This window comes from Phytophthora ramorum, assembly GCF_020800215.1.
Source record: "Phytophthora ramorum isolate Pr-102 chromosome Unknown Phyram_PR-102_s0011, whole genome shotgun sequence".
Taxonomy (NCBI): domain Eukaryota; phylum Oomycota; class Peronosporomycetes; order Peronosporales; family Peronosporaceae; genus Phytophthora; species Phytophthora ramorum.
This window is the reverse complement of record NW_027150657.1, coordinates 864,063-891,312: the sequence shown is the minus strand read 5'-3', so window position 1 is coordinate 891,312 and position 27,250 is coordinate 864,063. Positions and strand designations below refer to the sequence as shown.

The 27,250-nt window shown below is 51.9% G+C and overlaps 8 protein-coding genes across 9 annotated transcripts; 5 read left to right on the top strand and 3 right to left on the bottom strand.

Annotated features, from left to right (window-relative positions):
- Positions 1–1,748: 1,748 nt before the first annotated feature.
- KRP23_11113 (uncharacterized protein) lies at positions 1,749–5,177 on the top strand (the record flags this gene model as incomplete). The annotated part of the gene is made up of 1 exon (XM_067881634.1): positions 1,749–5,177. One exon carries the CDS (start codon positions 1,749–1,751, stop codon positions 5,175–5,177), a length of 3,429 nt encoding a protein of 1,142 aa, XP_067740925.1.
- A 4,175-nt stretch (positions 5,178–9,352) lies between these two features.
- KRP23_11112 (Cysteine proteinase COT44) lies at positions 9,353–10,891 on the top strand (the record flags this gene model as incomplete). Its single annotated transcript, XM_067881633.1, has 1 exon — positions 9,353–10,891. The coding sequence occupies one exon, from the start codon at positions 9,353–9,355 to the stop codon at positions 10,889–10,891; it is 1,539 nt and encodes a 512-aa protein (XP_067740924.1).
- A 95-nt stretch (positions 10,892–10,986) lies between these two features.
- On the bottom strand, positions 10,987–12,612 carry KRP23_11111 (Sorting nexin 1; the record flags this gene model as incomplete). Its single annotated transcript, XM_067881632.1, has 1 exon — positions 10,987–12,612. One exon carries the CDS (start codon positions 12,610–12,612, stop codon positions 10,987–10,989), a length of 1,626 nt encoding a protein of 541 aa, XP_067740923.1.
- A 354-nt stretch (positions 12,613–12,966) lies between these two features.
- KRP23_11110 (Type II inositol 1,4,5-trisphosphate 5-phosphatase) lies at positions 12,967–15,591 on the top strand (the record flags this gene model as incomplete). Its single annotated transcript, XM_067881631.1, has 3 exons — positions 12,967–13,760; positions 13,833–15,209; positions 15,333–15,591. The coding sequence occupies 3 exons, from the start codon at positions 12,967–12,969 to the stop codon at positions 15,589–15,591; spliced, it is 2,430 nt and encodes an 809-aa protein (XP_067740922.1).
- Positions 15,592–15,840: 249 nt separating this feature from the next.
- On the bottom strand, positions 15,841–18,051 carry KRP23_11109 (Protein HID1; the record flags this gene model as incomplete). Its single annotated transcript, XM_067881629.1, has 1 exon — positions 15,841–18,051. One exon carries the CDS (start codon positions 18,049–18,051, stop codon positions 15,841–15,843), a length of 2,211 nt encoding a protein of 736 aa, XP_067740921.1.
- A 415-nt stretch (positions 18,052–18,466) lies between these two features.
- KRP23_11108 (Phosphatidylinositol transfer protein beta isoform) lies at positions 18,467–19,656 on the top strand (the record flags this gene model as incomplete). The annotated part of the gene is made up of 6 exons (XM_067881628.1): positions 18,467–18,484; positions 18,555–18,805; positions 18,881–19,078; positions 19,155–19,215; positions 19,285–19,407; positions 19,486–19,656. The coding sequence occupies 6 exons, from the start codon at positions 18,467–18,469 to the stop codon at positions 19,654–19,656; spliced, it is 822 nt and encodes a 273-aa protein (XP_067740920.1).
- A 3,657-nt stretch (positions 19,657–23,313) lies between these two features.
- Positions 23,314–23,828, top strand: KRP23_11107 (uncharacterized protein; the record flags this gene model as incomplete). The annotated part of the gene is made up of 3 exons (XM_067881627.1): positions 23,314–23,546; positions 23,622–23,711; positions 23,774–23,828. The coding sequence occupies 3 exons, from the start codon at positions 23,314–23,316 to the stop codon at positions 23,826–23,828; spliced, it is 378 nt and encodes a 125-aa protein (XP_067740919.1).
- Positions 23,829–23,919: 91 nt separating this feature from the next.
- KRP23_11106 lies at positions 23,920–25,743 on the bottom strand (the record flags this gene model as incomplete). Of its 2 annotated transcripts, XM_067881625.1 has the most annotated exons (2): positions 24,656–24,690; positions 24,762–25,743. In XM_067881625.1, the coding sequence occupies 2 exons, from the start codon at positions 25,741–25,743 to the stop codon at positions 24,656–24,658; spliced, it is 1,017 nt and encodes a 338-aa protein (XP_067740917.1). The 2 variants fall into 2 exon arrangements, with proteins under 2 accessions (XP_067740918.1, XP_067740917.1); XM_067881626.1 differs by having other exon boundaries at positions 23,920–25,743.
- Positions 25,744–27,250: the final 1,507 nt, after the last annotated feature.

Sequence of the window (27,250 nt, the reverse complement as noted above, 5' to 3'; positions counted from 1 at the left end):
ACTCAGCAAACCGCTGCTACCATAACGTCGGGCGGTGCAATGACGAGTACGCCAAAAGGCAGAGAGAAGACAGTTGCAGAGCAGATGAAAAATATGACAGCCATCGATACAGTCGAAGCACACAGGGCAATGGAAAGTACTTGGCGAACTGTCAACTTGAGTAACGATGCGCCTTGGCCCATATGCACGAGAAGAGTTCCATTGATGATACTCGTAACTACCACGGCTCGTGTAAAGAAGACCCAGTTCGCCGAAATACCCGCTTCGGGTGACTGAAGAGGGGGGGCCTCTTTCAGCAAACTCAACGCGAGACACGGAAATGGGGTTAGTACGCAAAGCAGAGCGAGCCGCTTGTTGCTAGCTTAGACTGCTGATATAGGTCTTGAGTTGTTGCAAACGCTCGATCGAGTATCGCCCGTGGAATTCAACTTGAACTGCCATCCATGCCTGCCAGAGACGCTGACGAGTGGAGCGAAGCAAAGCTCCCGTGACGTTTGTCACAGTCGGACCCAGTTTTAATTGCGCGTCGACTTCTGGCTCTGACACGGACGTTTGCATGCCGACTGCACGATGTCTTCACAAGGCAGTATGGGTGGGCACTAAAATTACGATAAGAACCCTGCCAAGTTTAGGCTACTGGTCAAGATGCCCTTGATACAAGAATGCCGTAGCGATATTGTCATCGGCGAATTTGGTCATTGCGTTCTGTTTTCATTGCTACTTGAAGTATTTCGTTGTGTTCCAACCTCTAAATAGTTTACTAGTATGTCAGCAGTGATGCCATAGCACTTTGACGGATGAAAAGAGCTCGTTCATCCACTAATGCTACTACTACCAGTTCCATGCTTCAGTTCTGTGCAGGTAGTGAGCTGGGGCTCACGTTGGCATTTAAGCACAGCCAACGTTGATGTTGCACAAGTCGAACGGGGAAAAAATCTCGTTCTACGAGAGGCGGTCGTTGCTTCAAGTATAGTCTTTGAGCTTGAAGCATCGTCCTCTTTCTGTTCGAGAATTGTACTCGCATCGCGCGTGATATCTGGGGGGGGGGGGGCTTAGAGCGTATCCATTCTTCACACAATGGTATTACTCGAGCGTTCGTTGCAGTCTCCGTATTAGGTATCCAGTCTTCTCAACCACTCAACAAAGTTGCGCTCATGAAACGTGACCAGCAGCGCCAAGATACGACGAATACACCTTTGAGTTTTTCCAAAGCAAGTCACTACATGTACTCCGGAATAGAAATCGCTGAACTAACGAGAAGCGATGAAGGAGTGACTGGACCAAACAATCCCTGAATCCAACAATTTTAATTGGGAGTTTGAGATGCTGATCACCAACAACCAACTTATTTTGTGAATCGTGCACTCAACGATGAATACATCCGTGCACTAATAAAAATGATTCTTGATTTGATCGTTTCCGTTAATGTCCGGGGTGTGCCAGCGAGTGCAGGTTTCAGATACTGGACCTGTGCAGTGCACAAAGCAGCGCTGGATTGTGAAAAAAAAGTATGGTATTAATATGTATTTTGTTTAGACTGGTGCATTTTGCGTAGTAGTTCAAACTGTTACTAAATACTATTTGGTTATCATTCATATTAGTGTATTACAGCTTTAGTATATAAAATATAATTTGCTCAAAATAATAGCCCGAGGTAACAACATCTGGATTTTCTGATATTCATCCATATTTACCACAGTAGGTTCAAAACGGGGCCCGTTCGCGCGGCCTCTTCTTCTGCTCGCACTATGGCACACGACAGCTCTTCGGACGAAGAATCATCGTATCTTGACGCACAAGACCACACGGAAGACGACGGCGCCGCTCCAGAGTCCATCACCGCGCTAGAAGCCGAGTTATCGCCTGGAATATCCCCCACATCTTCGGATAATCCAGGTTCTCCAGCTTCAATGGGCCGTGCCAAGGCTGTTTCCGCCGCTGTGCCTCCTGTTTCAATCACATGCAATAGACAAGATGCAGACACGATGAATGGGGTCCTCCGCAGTTACTGGGACCCCACGAGACGCACACAATCGGCCGGGAACTTACGAGTGGATGGTTCGGCTTTAGCCGCCTCTACTGCAGCCAATTCCCCGCCTTCAGCACCGCTGCTGGCCAGTCCTGCACACTCTGAGTCCGCTCTGAGGGTTAATAATGAGAAAATGGCGGCAGCGCCTCCCCCGCCGCCCATTTCAGTGAGAGGAACCAATGGTATCAAATCCAACGGGTTTGTCTCCATTGGCGAGACTTTCCTGGCGGGGATGGCAGATTTCGCAGGCATCAAGTCGCCCAGAGGAGCGATGCAAAAAGTCCACGTGGTCTACGCGAAGCCCGGCCCGCTGTTTGTGGATTTATACTCGAGAGAAGGCGGGACGGGAGCTCGGGTGAAGGGGTTTCGCAGGAAATCGGACGGATCCATGGCCGATGCTGAAGCTTCGGGCCGCGTGTTCCCTGGCGATGAGATGATGTCGATCAATGAAGTGGACGTGACCAAGATGGTGTTTGCTGAGATCATTACGACGGCCAAGGACGCCACGTTCCCGCTGACGCTGACGTTTCACTGCTACCAGACCAATAAAGAGGAGCACGAAAGGCTGACGAAAGAGGTACCGCCACTGGAGAGAAAATATTCAAGTGGACCGTTGCCACCGATATCGCCGTCGAGCAGTGGCGGGTGGTCGGCGAGACTGAGTCAGATGACCAGGTCGGGCTCGTTTGAGCAGAAAAACAGTGGCTCGAATCTTGCTAATGGCGTCCCGAAATCTCCGTCTTCCCATTCGGCGGCGTCAGAGGCTAATACTGGGAAGTTTGGGATCTCGTTGGACAAGGTGCGGAATTCGGGCACTGACGGCGTGAAGAGCTTGTTCCGTATTATGGGCAACAAGGCTTCACGGCCAGAGGAAGACAGAAATGTGGTGAAAGGCTGGATGAACGACCTTGCACTAAAGCCACACAGCACGTCCGGAAGACGTCACCGCAAAACACCAGCGAATGCCGATGCTGATGTGCTGCACTCCACTCCAATTATGGCCGTGACAACAGGAGGTCGATTTGTCGGCGTTTTGGATGAGGACGTTCATGAATTCTCGCTCACATGGTTTCGTAAGACACCACCCAATAATGAGGTTCAGCAGATAAAAGGCGTGAGGCGCTGTCCGTATTTCCCGTCAGTGGACGATGTGGGCGCTATTATCTCGCTGCAATGCGAGTCGCTTCGCTTTCCGCAGTTTAAACGTGTTGTAGAGATGTCTCGACCTCTGGTGCTCGATCCAGCCGTCAGCACTATGGTGGATGTGCTGCTTGAAGCCGGCGCGGGCTCGTTTTCAGCTACGTTGGCGAGTAACGAGCATGATAGTTTCCAGGTCAAAATTTCTGCCGAGGGGGTAACTCTTGTCAAAATATCGGAGGAGGAAGACGAAGGGGGCGTGGTAGTGACGGCTGCCTACAGCACGTTTCTGCAAGTTCTTCTCGATCCTGCCGATCAGCTTCGATTTACATTGAAGGTCCAAGAGTTTGGTGGGTTTCTGGGGAATCGAGAAGGTGACGTTTGTGACCTGAAGAAACGGCAAGGGCAGCTCAAAAGTCTGTCCTGCTTCTTTTTGGTGGCTCAAAACAGGCAGCATCGCGACATTTTGACGATGCTGATTCGCAAGTTCCGAGCTCGTGTACTCACGTCAGACGAGGAAGAACTGGCCCAATCTGACGAAAGAAACTTGTTCATGGATCCAGCCTTCGTTGTAAAGGTGGCACCACCTCCAGTTCTGACGGCATCTCAATCAGTGGGCTCGACATCGGGGGCGTTGTCTCCAGCGAGCAATTCTGCTGCCACAGGAGAAACAGTCAGCTCGGCAGGGTCGCCGACAACTCCAGTAGCGGGCTCAATACTTTCACCAGCTGGGAAAACTCGCCCCGCTCGTTTGCAAAGTGAAAGCTCAGTCGGTTCAATGAATGCACGGCTAAGTGACCTCGTTGGCCTGGAGCCTGATGACTCTGCGAGTGACCGTGGGTCTGACGTGACAACCCCAGCAGCGACGCCGCCGCGTTCAGCAATGGCATCGAGCAAAAACGGGTTTGGAGGATCTAACTCAACCAACAATGGAGTTGTCGTCGATAATTCGTTCGTGGAAGGACGTCTGGCTGCCCAGGATAAGGAAATTACCATGCTGCATGAAAAGCTGTCGTCCATTTCCGTGCTACTGAAGTCTGCCGAGCAGGAAAAGAAGCAAATCGCTGAATCCTTCGAAGTTAAGGACAACCGCATCGAACTGCAGCAGATGAAGCTCCGACAACTCGAAAAGTTCACTGGCCAGTGCGACTCGCAAGCACGAGAGTTACACATTTTGCGAACGAAGCTGGAGGACGAAGAACGGCGGCATACTCAATGCAGAGAAGAGTTGCAGCAGGTGTCCAACGCAGCAGCATGGCGAGCTTCAGAGATGAATGAGCAGGGTGTTCAAACTGAGGCACAGTTCTTGGACGGAGAAAACAATGCAGACTCCGCCGTGGTGTCAAGATCCGGCTTGGAGCGCAATGCATGGTTTGGTACCGTCGCGACAGTGACTGCCGCCGACCTGCAGCAGCAGATCAAAGATCAGCAGGCTCAAATCGCGCACCTGCAAGATGAGCAAGTTAATTTGGTATCCGAGCGCAACATGTTTCGTGCAAAGTCGACAGAGGTCTCGAGAGAGCTTCGCAAACTTGTAGGTGCAAACAATAATCGACCTCTCGACGACCTCGTGGCGCAACTCGCTGAGCATAGCAGTCTACAGGCAGAGCTCGCGTTGGTCAAGGCTGAGTCCAAGCGCTCGAGAGACGAAATGACTGAAATGAAGGAATTGCTTGACAGCGTGGGTGACAAGGACAAGGGTACAAAGCGTCTCGCGGCTCAGAACTTGGAGCTGCAACGCACTGTTTACCAGCTACAGGACTCGCTCAGTGAGTCGAGAGACCAAGTCGATGCTGTCAAGAAAATTAATAGCGCTCTCGCGTCACGACTCCACCGTCTCCAACCAGACACACGGGGCAGACGTGTTGATCTCCCATCACCATCCCCAGTGACTAGCATTCCAGACATCTCATCAGAGGAGAGTGATGACGACGATGACGAAGAAGAAGAGGATGATGAAGAGCTTAAGGATGGTATTGCAGCATTTCGGAGGTCGTTGGTTGGGAAATGAGCGAGAGCCGTTGACCACAAATAGTAAGTTAGACACCGCGGAAAATACCTCCTCGTCAGGTCCATCCATCCCACCCATGATCGCATGCCGCACGCAGGTCATATCGCGGTTTATCAAGTGAATTTCGTACACTCTCCAGAGAGGATGTCAGCAGGACGGATTCAAAACTAGGTTCTTAAGACGCCTTGGTCGGCGTCAATTTCTGTTCTAGTCGAGTTACACGGACGCATCGAATGAACGCTATACGCACTGCAAAACGCTGGTGCTTTTGTTCTTGACACCACTGCCGTGTCTTGTGCTAGCCATTTTGGTCGAGACAACCCAACTGGCACCACCTCAAGAGGGTCGATGCTAGCTAGGTTCATGTCGCTCGTTATGGTCGCTGGTGCGCCAAATGGGTCAGGGTGACTGAGGCCTGACAGTGAGGCCACGACATAGCGCAATCGTGTCCATATTGTATGAACTCTCTATGCTGTTGGTACAGCGACAGTATTTACAGCGCCATTTACTATGCCTCTAGCCTCGCCACTTTCTATCATCGTCTTCGTCGTGTGGTTCGCGTACTTCTGGGGCGAGCAAGCCCCTCTAGGTCAAGAGAAGCACTATCCGATATTCCACCCCGCCGTCGCGCCCCATTCAGGCTGAGAGGGAGCACGATCTGGGAGACTGCCTTGTATTTCTCTGCTGGAATCAGGGCTCGATGTAATGTTACCCACTCCTCAAAAGCTGGAATCGAAAAGTCTGTAGAGTGTCCGTGGTAAGTCATGGGTTTCCATGCGCAGTGCGAGTTGAACAAAGTTCTCATTGCCCAAGCGGTGACCATCGGACATGTTCTGCATGGGCACCTTCAACGCACTTCGGATTTCTGTAATACCGTGTCTCCACCACATTATAGTGTACCAACTTGCTAACCGCGCTTACTATCTGGCGCTGCTTCTCTGATGCGAACCCTACCGATCGCATCTCTTGGTCAACTCTGTTTTGTACATGTACTGGAGGAGCAGGCTTTACATTTGCTTGGGTAGACTACGCTAAGGCAAAACTATCATTTTTCTCTTGGCTAAGCTTACACTGGTGACAATGATGACAATGACGGAAGACGCAGTACTCGAGATCACATCGTTGCAACCTGCCCCTCAATTCAAGTGATCGGGTCGCAAATAGTTGGTGATGCATGTTGTTGGTCGATAGCTCGTACCTCATCTCACGCTCTCGAGTTAAATTGCTTCTGTATAAAATGCTCTAAAGTCCTCCAAAATATCACTACGCTGCTGTACCTCATCGACAAGGGCACTTTGCTTTCTTCGAAGTATCAGTTTAACTACAAGAAAGAGGAGATGAAGCGGGTGACGGCAATCCGGTTCCAGTGTGCCGCTATTATTAATTCGTGTATTGCGCGTGGAGTATTCTATTATAGTTGGCATCAAAGCCGATTCAACAAGTATTATACTTGTAGCCTTTTCCATCTCTGTCTCAAGCGCCAACGTCCAGCTATTTCTGCCTCGTCCAGCACTAACACAAAACCCAGCGCACTCCCGATCAAACCAGGAAATTCAAACGTCGATCACAATGACCAAGAGCGTTCAGATCTTCCGCCAGCGTCTCTGGGCAGCATGGATGTCCGTTCAAGTCGAATTTCAAGGGAGATATTCCGTGGAGCGACTCCAACACCTCGATAGCTACTCAAACACTATAAGCATCCAACGACTAGCTGCCATCTTTGTGCTAACACCACTACCAAGCCTTGCTATCAGCATACTGAAAGAGCTTCCACCGTTGAATCCTCCTGAGGCTGGCGTGTACGACAACAAAGTGTTTTTCGTACGGGGATGGTGCGTACTCGCTTTTATCGGAGGAAACATCCTCGTCCAGATGGGTCAGTGCGCTCCTCGCCTCAAGCTAACGGCTCTACAAGTCATATTTGCCTCAGTTGTTGCGTCTACCGTATCAATGGCCTTCATCTTCATCATATGTGCATTGATGTTCTTTCCAATGCCGTTCGGTGTGCTCATCGTTGCACTGCCCGATACCATAATGATCATGCTGTGTTTTGTATACATTTCGGGGCATCGCTGGCGAGCTGACCCAGCGTTGTGGGGTGACGTGAAACGACAGTTGTCAGTGTTCAATTGCCAAGTGGCACTCACATTTATTTATCCCATCTACATCTACGGGTTCGTGTCGCTGACGGGCATTCACCAAGCAATGTTTGTGGTCATTCTGCCTGTTATCCAGCTTGTCGCTAAAAATTGGGTTAGCCGAGAACACACGAACAATGATCTCAAACCGGAAGGGGTGATCTTCATCGTCGAGGTTTTCAACGCACTTTACGTGTCAAATGCTCTTCATAATACCACAGCATGGACGACGACTGCTACAATTATGATCCTGGACTTCCTACATTTTTGGTTGTCGATGCTTGACGTTGTTGAAGTTCTTACCGAAGTGAAAGTGCTAATGGACAAAATACCACGCGGACATCCTATCGCGAAGGAGAATTTCGTGCAGGTGGCAATGAGACTACTGGAAATTGAAAAGATGCTGTCGACACCGAGCAAAAATCACTCTACTAACTTGTCGAGCATATCGTGGAAGTCGCGGATGAACGCGTGGGTTAGCTCCCGAAACGGGCTGAGCAAAAGCTCTTCTTCTCACCGAGAAGCAAGTCTTGTTACAAAGCGGAAAACGGGAGCCTCCGGTGGCAAAAAGTGGTTTCCTTCCACCAAAGCACGAGTGTTCCCCATTCGTCCACCCCAGCAGCGCAAATGGCTCCAAAACAAAGTGCCCGTGATCCCTGCGATTCGTGCAACCGCAGAGAAAGAACTGACAGACGTGGTGAATCCTACGGCAGCTCTCGGACTCGAGGCAATTTTTTCACGTGATGAGCGTGCACTATTCATTCGCAAGAGTGCTCGCGTTCTTTTTATCACAGAGTACATCGTGCTGGTGGAGTACACAGAAGTCATCCTCCCAATCATCTACAGTGCGTAGTGATGCCACCATCTACCTACAACTCAATGAGACTAACCGCGTATTTGTTTTATCAACGTGCAGGCGTGCATCAAGCTATTCTGTTCCACATGCACAACCGCGCGTATTATCCTGCATTGGCTGGGATGTCAAGTGCGCAACTTCTGTCTTCGGTTTTGAAAGTATTGCTCTACAGTGGTCTCGAATTCGTTTCTCTCGTCATGGCACTTGTTGTCCTGAAGCGGATGCTGGGGTTCTCAACGGTACGACAACTTGCATTTGTGCTGGAGACACATGCATCGATGATACAATCCAAGCTGGCTACTCTGTTCGTCTACGTCATGCAGGTACCGTTGGCTCACATGGGTACGTAAGGAAACCACTGAAATACCATTAAGTGGTCTAGCATAACTAATTGCTGGTTTGGTAATGCAAGGTGCCGACTTCAGCTTCAAATTCGCATGGATACACACACATGCGTAACCCAAAGGAAAAAAATATCAACCTGACCTGAACCAACGCCAAACCGCCTTCGTGAGAGTTGGGCAATATATGTTCCTAGAGAACGGATAAGCCAGGCATCGGTCCAAGATTCTTGGACTGAACAATAGATTTGAGGGTGGAACTGCGGTTTTTGTTAGTGGGCAATACTTTTGGTAAGTTAGGGACAAGCTCTCAAGCCCAGCCAGCACTGGAAGTTTAGAGCCCCCTGATAGGTGCGAGAAAGTAGTCTCTGGCTATTTGAAATGTGATGTCGATCAACTTCCCTTCGCCAACTTATAAAGTGCAATGCTTCGACCGAATAATGTTGATGTCGGCGAGGAAATCAAAGTTTGTAGCCATTTTTGCTCTGTTCCCTGTCCAAAATGATGTAACGGAAAAATTCCATCTTCTTCAGGGTTTACAAAAATGATTGCTCCATATCACTCCTTTCATACATACAAACACCAAGTTTCCTCCACATAACTTCGACCCAATCATTCCAATGCATTTGAATAGTATCCACTCGCAAAACCAACTTCGAACCCACATGCCCGCAAGAATCCGGCCGCCCCTTCCGCAAGAGCTGATACTGCTGCTAGGGCTCTCCATCGCACTCAGTCCCCCGCTCATCCTGTGTCTCGACTGCTTCATCTCGTGTCGTGCTTTCCGTAGCGTCAACCCCCGCTCTTAACCGCTGAAAAGTCGCTGCAAACGGCTCAAAAATGCGCATTTCCCGACTTTTCCTGTTGTATTGCGCTCTACAAGATGTTGCAGCGGCTCCCATGCAGGCGGTAGATGAGTTTGAGCTACGATTGTATCACGCCCAGACGCGTACGCAGCGGCGCGAGCTATTGGGGCCGACGCGGTCCTCCAATGAGGCGAGAGCAGACGCTCTAGCCAACACTGCACGACTGGTGGATCAGGCCAATGCAGAGCACGAAGCGGGGGAGAAATCCTACTTCATGGGGTATAACGAGCTCAGTGACTTGACGGACGAGCAGTACCGAGCGTTTCTGGGCTCCAGACCGGACAGGGACTCGCCTAGGAGGAAGCAGAAGAAGAAGAAGAAGAAGAAACAGCCGACCAGAGTGAAGGGCACTGGGAAACGGGGCAAACAGGTTACCATCAGCTTTGATTTGGATGGTGGATCCAGTGTGAGTGGCGAGAGCGAAGACAACATTGATGTGCCGACGGAGCTAGACTGGACGACGAAGGATGGAGGCAAGTACATGACGCCGATCAAGAACCAGGGGACGTGTGGTAGCTGCTGGGCGTTTGCCGGAGTGTCAGCGGTGGAGTCGAGGTTTGCTATTGAGAACGATGTACAGGCCTCGCCATTGAGTGTGGAGCAGGTGCTGAGCTGCTCGGCCTCGCTGGATCATATTCACAGCAAGTTTATCGACAATATGACCAGTTCGTCCGAAGGCTGTTCGGGTGGAATGCCGTTCCTCACGTACGAATATCTGCACCTCGCGAAGCCTCACGGACTTTCGTGTGGGAGTGTGCGTCCGTATGTGATGGCCACGAATGCAACTGATACACAATGCCCGTCGCTGGCTACTGCTGAGGTGGCGGTGGCTTGGGAGTCGAATGTGTCGGACTACAAGGTGATAGAATCCGGTGACGAAGAAGCTCTGCTGCGAGCCGTGACGCTGGGACCTGTGACGGCTAACATCGACGCGGCTGGTGACGGGTTCCGCCATTACGCAGGTGGGATTTACGACGCTCAAGACTGCCTTAGCGACGGAGATGAAGTCAACCACGCCGTGGTGGTCGTTGGGTTTGGTCAGACGGACGCTGGCGAGGAGTTTTGGATCATCCGTAATACCTGGGGCACCATGTGGGGCGAAGACGGCTACATGCGTATTGCGCGAGGAAGCAGTGTGGGTGTCTATGGTCCATGCAACTTGTATCTTTACGCAGATTATCCTGTGAATCTCACCGTTGGCTCGAATGCGACCAGTGGCGAGCCGTCATGCACCGTAACATCCTCGAAGTTTGAGTCCCTGCCGCCTATGAAGTTGGTTGCTCTCTCGGGCAACCAAGTCGTGATGCTGGTGCTTTGCACCGTTCTCAGTGTTTTCGCCGGCGTGGGGCTATACCATGGATCGGAATTCGTGCAGAATCGCAAGGAAGCTGCAGGAGAGCTGCGCTATCAGGACAGCTACGCGCGCTGGGTATTACCCTCCCGCGACCAGATTGCTGCCGCCCTTGCGCAACGCAACACCCAGCGTCAGCAGCGTACTAGAGGTGAGCAATAGAGAAACGAAAGACGTAGTTTGCTTGGTACATTAATATAATCGAAGACTGCAAGTGCCAGCGATGCTGACTATCGTTCGTGAGATGGGGATCACCACTACAGCGACACATCGGGATTGGAATCTTCCATTGCTCGGGATCCGTAGGGCGAGCGCTGGAACGGGTCCTGGTCAACGTCGTCGTTTGCCATTAGCGTGAGATCCGAGAGACTATCCGCCAAATCACCGTTTGACGGGATGTAGTCTTCCTGAATCATAGGCCCAAGTGACGAGGTCGTTGTCTCCTGCTCGTGAAAATTACCGTTGGTCGATTCCGAAATGGGGCTCATTGATTCCAGTGGAGACCCGCCGTTCTCCACATGAATCATCGCAAGCTTCGGGATGACCTGCTGCCACTCGTCTTCCACCTTTTTGCTGTACTCGATCTGCATCTGAATGTAATCCAGAATAATGTGCTTGAAGTCGGCTAATTTCTCGCGCTTGAAGCGCTCCACTTCGCGCAGAACCCTCTCCGTGACAATGTCGTCTTCAAGCTTGGCATCCTCCATGTGTTGCTGCGCCGTACGCACTTCGCTTTCAGCCAGCTGCGCCTTCTCCTCAGATGATCCTCCCCGAGCATGTTTCAGCAGCTTAGACAGCGCAATCTCTTTCACTTCAAGGTCAGCTACTGCGGCGCCATAAGCACATCGAACTTCATTCCGTTTCTGCAACGCAGCCTTCACTGCCCCCACCAGTCGAATATAGTCAAAGATCGGCTCTTCAAAATGCAGCGCCTCTCGTTCCGCATGCTCCGCCGCCAAGATCGAAAGTTGATCAGAGCAGTGTCCAATATGACTCAACCCTTCCTGCAGCGACGGGTTCTCCTCCGACTTCCCCAGCAACGTAAACGACACGCCAAACTCAAACAGTCCGTCTGCGATCTCTCGCGCCCGCTTCGTGAGTCCATGGGCATGCTTATGCAGCCCCGTCATGATGGGTTCCAGCCCTTCAATGTAGGCCATCATGTCCTCCACTTCAACGTCCGCCGGGGTCTTGGGCAAGTTGGTCGTGGGCGTAATCAACGTCGACGAGATCGTGTTCACTGTGTCGTCCAGCCACTGGAACAGCACTCCACGCTGCGCATTGGGGGCCGCATGACGCGGATCCTTCCTGAACGCCTGCAGCTGGTCCTCACTGGCCTCCAGGAACGTCGTCAGGTGTTCGCTATGCTGCAGTTCCGGGTGCAGACAGCAGCGCTGCAGAAACAATTGCAGCGCTCGACGTCTGCTCTCCACGAACTCGGGCGAGAAGCGTCCCACCAGGAGCTTCTCGGGCAGCGGAGGCACCACGACGCCTGGGTACATGGCTGAAAGGTGCGCGTGGATCCACACAAAGTCGCTGTAGCGGCGCACGACAGAGAAGGAGCTCTTGGAGAACTGCGGCCGGGTGGTTGTGGTACTGATCTTGTACGAGATGTAGGCGTTCATACCCTCGCCCTGCTTCACAGGCTCGCTCACGGCCACTTGGATGGTCGGTTGCGACTCTCCTCGGGCGGAGGAGGTCGTGGAGGACTCGAGAGACGACATGGCGCGCTCGTATTGGCCGTCGGATGCTGCTGGGAGGAGGCGCGTGAGATCGTCTAACCCGTCGGCAGGGGTCGGTGGAGGTAGCGCCACCGACTCCTCCATGATGCGGTTCGTGTAGTCCACGTTCACCCACTTGCCGTTGCGGCCTTCCATTGCCATCACTCACAGAGAGGGATCACCTTGAGTTCTCCTCGCACTGTTGGATTGTTCCGCCTGAGAATGTTACCATAGCCAGCACCGTTTTCACTATTTTATAACCTCCTCTCTATACAAGAACGAGGCATTCCAACAGCAAAAGACCTACTTGAAGTATGTGATTTGCTAATATAGGGGTATCTTACAAAATCGTCCATTTATACGTTCACTCGTACGGTACGGTCCGCGTTACGACTGACAATCACTCTGGCATTCTGCATCCAAGAGGCGCAAGTGCAACCTGGTGTAACTTCCGCTTCCTGCATGGCGGCGCGTGGTCTCCCGTCCGCCGCGGCGGTGCTCCCTTCCCCCTTAGCGATGGCTTCTTCCCTGGGCCCTCGCAGTCGCGTCAGCAGCTGCGAGCCGGAGTCTCTGGGCTCGTCCGCGTCCTCCCAGTCGTCCTCCGTGAACGGCAAGTACTACAACCCCGTAGTCATGTCCATTATAAGAGAAGATTGGATCCAGCAGCAGCTGCTGCTACGTCAGGCCTCGTACACGGAGTTCCGCCCCACGCGCGTTGTCACCGGCACGTGGAACGTGAACGCCAAGAAGCCGCTGACCCCCGCTGAAGCCTCCAAGGTCGTCCATTGGCTGCAGCCTCCAGCGGCGGAAGGCCGCAGAGAGCCGCCGGATATTGTGGCCTTAGGATTTCAGGAGATCGTGGACTTAAATGCTGTCAATGTGGTGGTCAACAGCACGCTGACGGTGCAGCGCAGCTCGGCGTGGGAGGAGGCGGTGCTCACGGCTCTTAATCGCCATATTGGGCCTGCTGCAGTAGGTACTGGAGAGGCGCCACTGCAGTACAGAGTGGTGCTGGAGAAGCATCTGGTGGGGATCCTCTTGTTGGTGTTTGTACGGACAGACCATTGGGATCATGTGAAAGAGATCAAGGGGGCGACGGCCGGGGTGGGGATCATGGGCGTCATGGGCAATAAAGGAGGAGCTGCTGTGAGGCTGAAGTTCTATAGCAGTACTCTGTGCTTTGTGTGCGCCCACTTGGCTGCCCATCGAGAGAATGTGGCGGGACGCAATGCCGACTATCTCAATATTCTGAACAAGATCCAGTTCGGAGATAACGGAGAGGACTCAGCGGCGCCGGTGCAAGACATGAGGTGCGTCGATTTTCTGTGCTGTAGGAGGTGAGGCTCTTCCAGTTTGTGCTGACGGGAGTTGTGTGCGGGTAGTGGCAGGTTCTGGAGTGGTGAGCCATCCATCCTGAATCATGATTTTGTGTTCTGGATTGGCGACCTCAACTATCGGATCCAGGACACCTTGACAACGGAGGAAGTCTTCCGTCTGGCGGAGAGCGGGAGGTCTCTAAACGAGCTTGTACAACACGACCAGCTTACGATCGAGCGGCTACGCGGAAATGTCTTGAAAGGATTTGAAGAAGGCGCTCTTTCCTTTCCTCCAACATACAAGTTCCAGGCTGGAACATCGGAATATGAGAAGCGGCCCGAAAAGAAGCTGCGTGCCCCAGCATGGTGCGATCGCGTGTTGTGGAGGGCGAAGAGTCCACCAGACGTGAAGCTTCGCAGCTACAACTCCGTCCCTGCCCTAGATTTATCCGATCACAAGCCAGTGCACGCATTTTTCGACGTTCAGGTGAAGTACCAAGTGGAATCCAAGAAAACGGAGGTGATCCGTGATATCATGATGCAGCTCGACAAATGGGAGAATGAGAATATGCCCAAGGTTCGATTGCTTCAGGAAGACGGAGCCACGACGAGCAGCGGTGTCTTTTCATTTTCGCAGCTGAAGTTTGGGGTGGAACAGAGCAAGAGACTCGTCATCGAGAACACTGGTCTCGTTGTAGCTCACTTCCGTTTCATTCCGAAGCTGGAGGATGTCTCAATATGCAAGTCGTGGTTGAATGTCGCACCCATGTTTGGCATGATCCCGCCCAGGGATAAGATGGAAATTCGCATCACCGCTCTCGTTGACGAATCAGTTTCCCATGGTCTCACCAGTGGCGAAGAAACGCTCGACGACACTATGATCTTGCGTGTCGAAAACGGACGTGACTACTTTCTGGTGGTGTCTGGACAGTATGCAAATTCGTGCTTTGGAAGTTCGCTTGAACAGTTGGTGTCGTGTCCGGAGCCTATACGGCAAGCCAAATTCACAGCTACACGCTCTCCAGCAGCATCAGTATTCAGCGTTTGGGTCGGCGGAGCTACAGGCGTTGATGCCAACTCCCTTATTTTGCCTGCACAATCAACCTCGCCACCGGTTTCTTCTACTGCTAATGATTCACAGAAGGTGCCCAAGGAGCTTTGGCGGATGGTGAACGACATATACGAGAACTACATGCAAGATAAAAACCTGTTCGTTGAGGCGGGCAGTAAGCTGGAGATTGTGCAACTGCGAGAAGCCCTCGATACAGGGACGCCGTTTCCCCAACACAACGGATACTCCACCGCAGAGTTACTAGTGCGCTGGCTTCAAGCGCTCCGACAAAGCGTAGTGCCGGACGAAGCGCTGGCAGCCGCAATAGCGAGTGCAAATGGCAATATGGCGCAGGGTTGTCGAGCGCTCCTGGATGCGTTAGCACCAGTGAGGTACAACGTGGTGGTATACTTGGTATCCTTCTTGCGAGAAGTACTCCGACATCACGCAGCCAATAAACTGACGGCCGATAAGTTGGCGTTTGTTTTTGGTCGATGTCTTGTGTCACGATGCAGAGTAAACCCAGGCAAAGATTTGCCCCTCTCAAGTGTCGGGCACGTATTGGCGCTAGATGATCACCAGCAACCGATCTCCACCTCGTCTTCAACATCAACAGTGTCGAGTATGGGCTCTAACCAATCGAGCATGCTGGTCCCAGAAGAACGACTACGCCGAACTGCACACGAAGTGGAAATTGCACAGGCGAACGCAGTCCAGCGAGCCGAAAAGATGGAGCAGCTACTTCACCACTTCCTGTCCGTGCCGACGCCGTGACAGAGAGATGTTTGCAGGTACCCCCGCATTTTCCTAAAAGAAATGACGGGTTCGATCCTGCAGGCACAAGGCAGCTAGGGCATCCCGACAAAGCTCGAGCTGTATCAATACCCTCCCTACGCTGCATGAAAACATTTGCACACACACTTGGAATATCTAACTTGCTGTTTCATTAACGCACTGCTTTCTCTGGCTAACCCACTTCCATCGCGGGTTGGCGCATCATAGACCATTGTTTCTCCTTTCTCCCTACAGGACGCTGATGGTGAACAGAGTGATGGCCCCGCCGTCAAAGAGAGGCAGCACCTGGTTGCGCAGGAAGATGACGCCCCACGTGAACGTGGTGAACCACAGGTGCGTAAACTGGTTGATTTGGTACTTCCTGATCACGATGGGGTGCGGTACAGGCAACAGACCCACCATCGTTGTCGTGCGCAGGAAGTACAGCATCGCATCTTCATCGAGGCTTCCACCGGCCTTTTGGCAGGCGTCCTCCAGCTGCGGGATGAGATACTGGAGCAGACGAAGACTTGTGGTCAGCGGGAGCTTCTTCTTCCACGCCGATAGCCACTCAACCGTGGGAACGAACTCGCCATCCGTAGTCTGTTCCTGCTTCTTTCCTTCACCCGCGCCTTCTCCTTCTTTCTTAGCTGCGGCGCGAATCGGTGGGAGTTGCAGGTCGTTGAGCTGGTAAAACACATTTTTGTTCTGGATCATGGCGTACACGACTTGTTGGTTGCCCTCGTACTGGTACTGAATGATGTTGTCAAAAGTCTCGAGCAAGAAGAAGACCAAGTGGTGGTTAGCCTCATTGTCAAACAGGTATCTCGGCTGCGCGAACAGCTTGAACAGCCGCAGCAGACGCACACTCGACACCATGTTCAGCTTCTTGCAGTACGGCGAGATGTTGCAAATAATGGTCAGGAAGCAGTTGTAGACAGAGTTGAGCTTCTCATAACCGCTCACAATGATCTTGTGCAGGCAAACGATCAACAGGTCAGCGTGATTTCCCGAAAACGGGGGGAGGTCCAGCGGCAGGTGGTTGTTGAAAGACTTGTTGAGATTGACGCCGAAGTCGCGCTCACCACTCAGCAGCAGCAAGATGAACGTACAGATGTGGATCATGCCCACCTTAGCTGGCTCCTGTCTGCCCTCGTACATCAGAAACAGCAGAGGAACCACAAGCTGATTCACATCGGCCTTCTTCAGCACATAGTGCAAAAAGTCCGTGTTCTCGTCCAGCATCTTCCAGAGTAGAACAAGCAGTTCCTGATGGCACTTGATCTGCTTGATCGAGTTCGGCAGCAGCGTGCTCATGGACTGGTGGTAGTTGTTCAGCAGACGCGAGAGCCCCGCAAAGATGAGCTGGAAGTCTTCTGGTCTCTGAAGCGAAGACAACAGTGTGCGGTAAACATTGGGAACCCCGTCAAACACTGGGTTCGACGATCGGGAGGTCACCGAGGACGAGCGACGCTTAGCAACCGGCGTGGCGCTGCCAGGCTGCGGCTTCAATGTGGCCGTGATATTGGCCTCGGTCGTCTGACCAAAGTCCAGCAGCACCAACAGCACTTGCAGTGACAGGTCCACGAGCAACTCGCGGTCGTCCGAGACGATCGAACCAGCGTAGGGCACGCCCCAACCAACCGGGTCATAGGACACTACAATGTTCAGGAGCGAGTAAAACAGCGTGGGCGCAAACGGGCAGTCCGGAGCCGTGGCCACCTCCAAGAACCTGTCCTTCCACTGACTGCACGTCTCTGCCGTCTGGTACAAAATGCTGGAAAAGCAAGTCAGCAGCAGGGCTAGCACTTCCCTTCGGTTCTTGTCATAACTCGACGAATTCACGACGCTCGCATCTGGGTAGCCCACTCCTGAATGCCACAACAGCGACGGGAACACCAACGACCCCGACGTTGTGCTCTGTCCGCTTCTAGTAGCACTGCGTCTCTCCTCCCCGTAGCCTTTGTACGCGTGGATGGAGACCGTAAACTCTGGCAGGAACAGCAGTCCCATGATGGCGTGGATCATCTGCTTGGCCAGCGGTTCCGCCGTCACTGCTTCCTCCTTGGTCTCATCTTCCTCCTCTCCTTTATCTCCATTGTCCACGCTCCAGAAGAGTTCCTCCACGAACTCGTCGCTGCCTTCCTCCAGGATAAACGGCACCAGGCGCGTCAGCACGCGCACGCAGTTGAGCGCCTGCTGGTAGTACTTGGGCACGGGCGTGTCCACGATCTGCACGATCTGCGAGACGGCCTGCTTGAGCATCGTGGCCAGGTTCTCGGGCTGCTGGTGGCGCAGCATGCGCACGTCGTCCGGCTGGATGAGCGTGAAGATCTCCTCGGCCACCGTGGGGATGCGCCACAGCTTGTCCCAGAACTCGAGGTTCTTGCTGCTGATCACCTCATTGTTGAGCTTGTACACGCTCTCGCGGAACTTGCTCTTGCTGTCGCTGTTGCCCATGGCCGCTCGACTTGGACTCTTCCGCCCTTTTCCGTCTCTGAACTTGACGACGTGTCAGACTCTTGAAGCATCACATAGAGACGCACGTACCGTGCGACATCTTCTTAAGTACGTTTATTCCATGAATATATGCTGTACCATGGGGACTGATCAAGAGCATAACCCCGGCATATCAGATAGTGGCTTCTCCAAGCAGCCCGTTACGTCATTTTGAAAGTTCGGCGCCCTCGTCCCCTTGTCCGCTGGTCTACTTCGCGGCTTCCTGTTCCTCTCACTCATCCGTTCGCTGTGCAACTTGGTGTCCTGCATTCCGCAGTATTCCTTCATTGCAACGCGACCAGTTCCATCTCTCACCGCCTCGGGTTGACCAAGTTACAAGCAGTTGAAGCATTCTTCTCCCTGCCCAAATCGAAAGATGGTCCTGATTCATGAGGTAAAGCAACCACCAGCTCATCATTTGTCTGAAGAAACATTTACACGCGTCTAACGTCTCTGTTCTTTAGTTCCGCGTGCCGCTTCACATGTCGGTGGACGAGTTCCAGGTGGCGCAGCTCTACATGGTCGTGAACGCGAGCGAGAAGCTTACTGGTGACGGAGAAGGCGTCGAGATCCTCGTGAACGAACCCTACGACAACACGGACGGCCACATGGGCGTGTCGAGCATCTCTGGCTGGGTCGTCCCGCGAAACAAGGGTCAGTACACGCGCAAGCACTACTACTGCAAGTCCAAGATCCCAGGCTTCGTGTCGGCCTTGTACGTGGCTCAATTAGGGGATTTTATTACCATTTTATGGTGCTGATTTGTGTGTGTTTTGTTGTGGTGGTGTAGCTGTCCGGAGGACAGCATGGTGCTCATTGAGGAGGCGTGGAACGCGTACCCGCACTGCGTGACTGTCATCGTGAACGGTTACCTGGCGAAGCACAAGTTCTACATCTCCATCGAGTCGATGCACAAGGCGGACGGCGGTGACACGGAGAACGTGCTTGGCATGAGCAACAACGAGCTCAGCCAGCGCAAGATCGAAGTGTACGATGGAATGGCGCCCAGGTTGACTACATGGTTGTGGGTCTAACCTATGTATTATTGCTGGTATTTGATGCAGTTTGGACATTGCGGAGAAGATGGCGAAGCAGACGCTCAAGGAAGACTGCGACCCTGCCACGGTTAGTACTCGTGATGCTATGTACGTTTTTGTCATGTATGAGGAATAATCTTTGTTTACTGGTGTGTAGTACAAGTCCGCCAAGACGTCGCGGGGGCCGCTGGCGCGTGGCTGGATGAAGACTGTCGACCCTATCATGACCTGCTACAAGGTGGTGCGCATTAATTTCGACTACTGGGGTGTGCAGGGCAAGGTACGGCCTAGATAACTTGGACAAGTCGTGAGGGTATTTTATTGTTTGCAATTCTAACCGTTGTGTGTCCTTTTGCAGGCGGAGAAGATCATTCGCGACCAGCAGCGACAGCTTTTCCACAACACTCTTCGCCAGGCTCAGTGCCAGACGGACGAGTGGTTCGGTCTCACGATGGATGATATTCGACGTCTGGAGGCGGAAGTGGTGGCCAAACTCGAGGCCAAGCGGCTCACGAACTCGGCTAACTAATAGAAGAGGATTGACGTGATTTCTAGAGCAGGTTGGAATGCTCCGTTCGTGATCGAGACGGCGGGCATTCTAACAACAGTCTGATAGAAGGCAAGTAGGAGCACACGAATTACCGAATCTGATTCGTTTCCATACATGTTGGATTTTATTTTCTGTCCCTTTAGTTTTCGGGTTTACTTGAGTGTATCCAGGCGAACTTGAAGCTGAGGTCCGACCCTTTTCATGAGTATGGGAGTAAGAGTTCCTGGTCCAACCAAAATGCAAGCACACAACGCTATCGAACGTACCAGCGAAACTGACATCAAGAACAGGAACAGGATGACCATTTTTGGTTTGCACCATGACCACTTGCTTTTCCAGCACGAACGCAAGTTGACTCAAAGAGGACAGTCCCAGAATGCGCTTTACCACGACCATGAATACAGTCAATGATGCAAACTCGAGAGCCCCATAGCTTACCTCATTCAGCGCTGATGATAGGAGGCTATCATACGAGCTGTTGGCCAACGACGGGTAGTAGGCACGGTTGGGTAGATGAAACATGATCACTCGGAACAAACCTACGGAAGATAATTAGAAGGTACTAGTAGTAAGAGATCACTTGCCAGCGTTGGCCCAGAAGTAAACCAAGTAAAGGCTTCTTACTGTAGTACCGCCTCGACGAACTCAGTCAGCACGAGGTACTCAAGCATAAAGAGCACTCGAGCAGTTTTGTGGATGAAAATTGAACGCTCTGCTCTCGAAAGCACGACGTAAAATCGTCGTGGGGGATCGATTGTTGGTCCAACGTTAAACACCTCCTAAAGGTTTAAACCTCTGTTTGTTTCCGCGTGTACAGCACCTTGCGAGAACGGTGGAACCAAGAGAGAAACTTTTGGTGAAATTATTTGCATGCACAGACTCAATTTCCTGGCTAAGCCGATCCGCTTCATTCCAGTTGCCTGCCGCTTTACTGCGACGACAATGCGTGACTTGATTCTCAAGCTGGCCCACGACTCGATCCCCATCTTACTTGAATCTGGCCCCGAGCTGTATCCACTTGCCACCTTGGATTCAGTGTGGAGAAGACGGAACTGCCACCTGGACAAGGTTTTCATTGCTAATCGTGCTGTTTTTCGGTAGCTTGGACTTCAGCATCTTCACACCATTTAGATTATCCACGACGCCAAGCATGGAAATCCAAAAGTGCATCAGGTCAATAGCCAGGCACTTCGCAACGCGTTCGCTAGGTACAGTGCGTTAAAAACCTCCACGTTAAAAGTCACTTCTTCAGGTTTTACATCGTTGCGGTCCTCAAGAGCCCGACTTATCCCATTCTTGGTCACGTGTTTGATGATTGGCAGTACAACAATGAATAATGTTGGATGAATTCCCGTGAGCGACTCGAATCCGTAAAAGTCTACGTCGAACGGAGCGCCTTTTCCCGACTAATTCGTGACAACCATTGTAGCATTTGTCTTTAAGTTTCTCCAGTAGAAAATCATAACTGTGCTTGCTCGACCTGCATTGTCGTTGCTGAGTTGGAAAGTGTATAAATACACGATAAGTTTGCCGCCGTGCCCAAATTATGCGCAGGAATCGCTTTCTGACTCTTACCACGGATCGAAGACTCGGGTCGTGCATGGGAATTCTCGAAAAGTGGAGGCAATACTCCAATGTGGCGCAGAAATTACAGCCTCGAGGTTGTTATTCTGTACAGCGTCTCCGCCGGTTGAAGACCTACATGGAAGGCTCGAGCTATTGGCGACTTCTGTTCGTTTGTCTTCTTACTCCAGTACCCTGCGTTGCGCTAGCCACCTTTGTGGAATCAGTTCCTCTCGCACCCCCTGAAGCTGGACCGTACGAGAACTACATTTTCTGGATTCGAGCTTGGATTGTTACGGGGTTCGTGGACTATTCGATGGTGATGCAGATGAGCCAAAGTCTCTCGCGACTCAAGATGCAGCACTGGTACATTGTGATGATCGCCATGGTAGGAAGCGTTATCTCGTTCGCCACTGTATTCGCAGTAGCTACCTGGATTTCATTTCCAGTGCCGTTTAGTATGCTGGTGGCCTCACCTCCAAGTGTTATTGTGATCTTGGTGGCCTTTGCGTATTCGTGGGGCCGTCGGTGGCAGGCTGACGCTGGCTTACGTCGAGATCTCGTTCGACACCTGATGGTATTCATGTGCCAAGTTGCACTAACTTTCATCTACCCGCTGTACATATTTGGGTTTACCTCACTCAGCGGAGTAAGGCAATTATGTTATGTGCTGTTGCTCCCGGTGATCAAGTCTGTGAGTAAGAACTGGATTAGCCACACTCTTGCAGACCAGGATGATATCAAGCCTGAAGTCGTCATATTTAACGTTGAGGTCTTCAATGCGCTTTACGTATCGTCAGCTGTGCAGAATTCTTCATCTCTCGGAACTACGATTGCAATCATGCTCATAGACGTACTGCACTTTTGGTTTTCGATGCGGGGGACCATGGGGATGTTGGCTAAGGTGAAGGAGCTCATGACGAAGATCCCATCAAGCCATCCTAGTGCCAGTGAGAACTTTGTGGAGGTGGCATTGCGGATATTGGCAATACAAGATCGTGCCGAGTCATGCGATCGCCTACAAAGTCGACAAGATACTAAGAAACTAGACTCCTTAGTGCTCAAAGCGGCACTTGTCCCTAAAAGCTTAAGGGGAGAAAACCACTTGAGTATTCGAGCCCCGACTCATGCAGAGATTCTGACCGTAATGCACGTTCCAAGAGACAGGAACATTTTGAAGCGAATGCTGCCCAAGCTGACCAAAGTGGTCCCACTCAATATACTGCAACATCATCTCCCTCCAGCGATCAACGTGAAAAGCCCAAGAGCTGAGCTGAAATCTGTTGGGCATTATGAAGGACTAGAACAAGTTTTCTCCCGCCAGGAACGCGCTGATTTCATTAACACCACAACGCGCGTACTTTATACCACGGAGTACCTTGTGTTGGTGGAGTACACAGAAGCAGTGCTCCCCATGGTCTATGGTACGTGAAACAGGAACAAGATGCACATTATGTCTAATAGGCTGACACAAGTATTGGTTGTCTCAATTCCCTAGCATTGTACTCGATGGTGGCATATCACTTGCCAAATTGCGTTTACATTCAGTCGCTTGCAGAGCTCACACGGTATGAGCTCTTCGTGAACGTCGGGCTTGTGCTCACCTACAGCATGTTGGAGCTTACGTCCCTGGTACTCGCGATGCTTGTACTTAAACGCACAATCGGGATATCGTCACTAGATCAACTCGGATTCGTTTTGGAGACACAAGTAACGATGATCCAGTCCAAGTTGATGTTGTGGTTTGTCTACGTCATGCAGGTTCCACTCGAGCACGTCGGTAAGTGCTCAACACTGTCAGTCGTACGAGACCTTCACGATTCCACCTTCCTAACCTGTATTTTCATTGTGAACAAACAGGCACCGACTTCACCTTTAAATTTAAATGGGCGCATACTGCTCATGAAACCTATTGATAAAAAAACTATTTCTCTACACCCTTGTCAAGAAGTGCATACAGTTGTAAACCATGACCAGATCCTGATCCTGTATCGAGCGTTGAAACCTCCAGGTACAGGCCGTTTATACCGACGCACTCCTGGATTAGACTTGTAAAACTGCTACTTAGTGACCATGCCCGTTGGTCGCGATCTGCCTGCTGGAATCCCGTCCCGAGCACCGGACCGTGCGGCTGGTGCCAAGAAGCCTTCGGGGCTGAATGTTGCGCGATTCATCGCACGGGAGGACGAGCTCCATCAAGCTAGGCAGTACACCTACCTCAACGAAACCAATGCGAGTCGGGCCCGTTGGGAAGAGAAGCAAAATCGCCAAACGGGTAGCGGAGCCCGCATCCAACAGAATAAGCGGTTCGAGCAGAACTTCGGTGTTGTCACGGGTTGAAACTCTTGTCTGACGTGACGTCTTGATGTCGCGCAATGCAGACTCGATGAAGAGCGAGAGCTGCTGAACAAAGAAGTTCTAGCAATTCGACAGGCTCGCGTGAAGAAATACTATGAAACGTGCTATCAAGAGTACGTACGATACCGAGCTGCAGACCACGACTACAGTTCTAATTCCATGCCTGTTGCTTCAGATGGGAGCAAGAGCTGCGAGCTCGTGGGCTAGCACTCGTATGTGATCGCGATTAATAGTGTCACAGTGAGGAGAGACACATATTCATCGAAAATATTGGCACTCCGTAATGCATGCACCATTCGTCCTTACCGTCTTATTGACCCTTCATACAACTCCTTCGTGTTCCAACAGCGGCTCCTCAGCACTACCCGCACGCATGCGTTGCTCAGCAGCTGGAACTTTTTCCTCGACCTTCGTCGATGGTACCACTACATAGTGCACAGGTGTTGTTGTTGATGGGTAAACTAGCAGCAGATACAGCAGCAACGCGACGTAGAGTCCAGCGACAATGACCAATGCAGCCCACGATATTGCCGACATATCGTCCGACAGATTTTTGAGGAGAATTGTGTACACGAGCGAGTAGTTCACACTGCACAGTAAAGCCGTACCAACTATGAGCGCCACTGCAACCCACCGCGTGTTTACGAAAAGGGGACCCATTAGCCGTTTGCTGGCCGTAAATGCCAGCAAAGGCAGCAACGCAAAAGGCAGCTGCACACTCTGCAGCACGTTAAGTAGTTCGTTGAAACGATCACTCTTGAATTGACGATGTTGGCTGATCAGCGCCACGATCACAGCTGGTACCAGCGCCACGGCCCGCGTAAGAGCGACTCGCTTCCAGGCTGCAATGCGAATGTCCAGAAAGCCTTCCATAACAAATTGACCAGCATAAGTACCGGTCATCGTCGACGCTTGACCGGAGGCGAGCAGACCGATAGCCCAAACCACTTTAGCGTATCCCCCCAGAGCCTCACGTACAGCTTCGCCAGCCTCGGAAAGGCCGATTTCTTGGCAGTATCCAGCTGTCGGCGGCGTTCCAAATGCCATAGCTGCACTACTAGCCCCATGACCGTCCACATAGCACGGCGTGCACTTGCGCACCGTATCCATGATCCCCGTTGTCACATCTCCACCAAAAACACCGCCAAAAACGCACACGTTACCCGAAAACGCGTCGTAAATGGCACTTCCGGAACTCAACGCGGCCTTGGCCGGGATACACGACGTCTGGATATCTCGTCCGTACAAACTCGAAATCGGATTGCTACTCAACTCGTAGCACTGCTTACTGAAAAAGCTGCTGGCAAACACACAAATGACCGCCGAGTTGATGAGAAAGCTCACGAACAGCGCCAACGCCGCTTCCAGACTGAAATAAAAGTTGGCCTCCTTGACGCGTCCTGGGGACCTCGTATCAATCTTCCTCGCCTGCACTAACGCTGAATGCAGAAAAATGTTGTGTGGCATAATGATTGCGCCCAGCATCGCCACGGCCTGCATGGTATTCTGCTTGTCCATTCTGGGCTCCACTATTCCTTTCGCAATTTCCATTGCATCGGGGTTGCTCATCGTAAAGTCGGCAAAAAAGCACACACACATTGTGGCGATCAACAACAAGAAGAACATCTCGAGATACCTACTTCCTGCCTCTTTTCCTGACCGGTGGAGAGCCAGGAAGGTGAAAGTGTCCAATCCCGTGAGGAGGCACCCGACCCACAACGGGAGCCCAAACAGCAGCTCAAAAGCGACCGCCGAGCCCAAAACTTCTTGAATGTCACTGCCAATGATGGCGAGCTCCGTCATAACCCAGAGCCCAATAGTAACGAGTGGAGGGTACTCGGAGCGACACAATTGGGCCAAATGGCGGCCCGTACAGGCGCCCAACCTGGCCGCCAAAACTTGGTAGAACCCTCCGAAGAGGGTGCTGAGTAGAACGACGTAGAGCAGCTGGTAGCGTGTGTAGGCTCCGCTCTGGAGATCCGCTTCGAGGTTGCCCGGGTCCAGGTAGGCCATGCTCATGAGCCAACCGGGGCCAGTGTAGGACCAGAAGACGGACCACGAGAAGGGAGGGCGACGTGAGACGTCGGTCGAGCGCGGAGGTAGGGCGGGTAGAACGGAGGAGGCTTGATCGGACGAGGACATCATGACTCTGATTGGGGTATGGATTCCAATTCCTGGGTTGAAGTGCTCAGCCTCTAGATAAGCTTATATACCCCGATTTACTGACAGTGTCTCCTTTTAATTGTGATATCACTATGACGGTATGTGTATTTGCCTTAGTGAAGGACCGTTAGTTAGTAATTCTACTCTGAAAGTCAAATTTGATTAAGAATATATCGTGGCGTGAACCAATCGACATCGACAGGCGACGTCATTGGCCACGTACGTCACTTCAACCTGCACGTTCGTGTCCAACGCAATGCTCTGCAACTTGATCTGAGGTTGGTCATATCGGGCAGAGCAGTAGACCTCCATCTCGAGGAGATTCGCAGAGCATCTGGAAGAAAACGGAGGGCAGCAGCACCAAAAAGTAAAATTGGGAACTCGCACCCACGAGCACAGCACCAGCCGGCAAAACTCGAAAAAGAGGGATCTCGACCGTTTACCGACGAACTGCTGCGGCTGCACAGGACGTGAACCGTGCGGTACGAACATAATGCCTCCACAAGCTTCGTATCGTAATCCAGTTGCTTCTCAGGCAGCCACTGCGCCTTGAGAAGAAGATCAGACACGAGCTCGTGCACTTCCCCAGACGGTGGGAAAGTTTCGGCGCGTGGGAACCCGAACTCGCTGAGATAGCTAAAGGGGGTATTTCATTCTCCACCACCAGGATCTCCTCGACAGACTCATCCAGGTTGCCCTCTTCCATGCGTTAGAGAAGTTCCGGTGTCACCCTCACCCACGAGTCTGTTTTTGCCTTATACACCTTCACTTACCCTGGAGGGTAATCAAGCCCTCCATACTTCAATACTGCAGCCTTGAGCGCGTCCACGTGTTGGTTCCCTTTGAAGCGCTGCAACGACAGCATGCCGTTTACCATCACCACGTACACGATCTTGAGTTTCTGGTCTGCCACCTTCGATCCGCACCGCTCAATAAACAAACGCATAGTGAGGCGGTTGGACTTGATGCTAACCGATTTCGTCGAGTCCGTAAATCGCAGTTTGACACAACTGGCAAGAACCTCGCAAAAAGAGAACAAATCAAGAACCCTCCTCGCTGGGAAAGTGAACCCTCTCTCAAATTCCTAGCTGTGCTGTACCTAATCGAATCGAGTATTTGACAAACGTCTTCCAGCGATTTTATCACTTAGTTCATGCTGGTATTCAAGACATGATTCAATAGCTGCGAATTCCACGGTGGGAGCAACAATTTCCCATTCCAACATCCTCACACGGCATTTCCCCGCCACATTCGTTTGTCGACAGTATTTTCCCGTCCGACACGATACGAAAACCATCCATCCGTGAAAGCCAAACGTCAGGTCGAACACGTCTGCTTCAACAAGTTCGTCGGTGTTGAAGAAGCAATTTCCACCCTGGTCAACAGCTAAGTACTGGTCACTCCGTACAGCTCGAAGAGCGATGGTTTCGTTTCCTGCGAGTACCAATTCCAACCACACGAACACATCACTGCGGTCAGGCGAACAAAC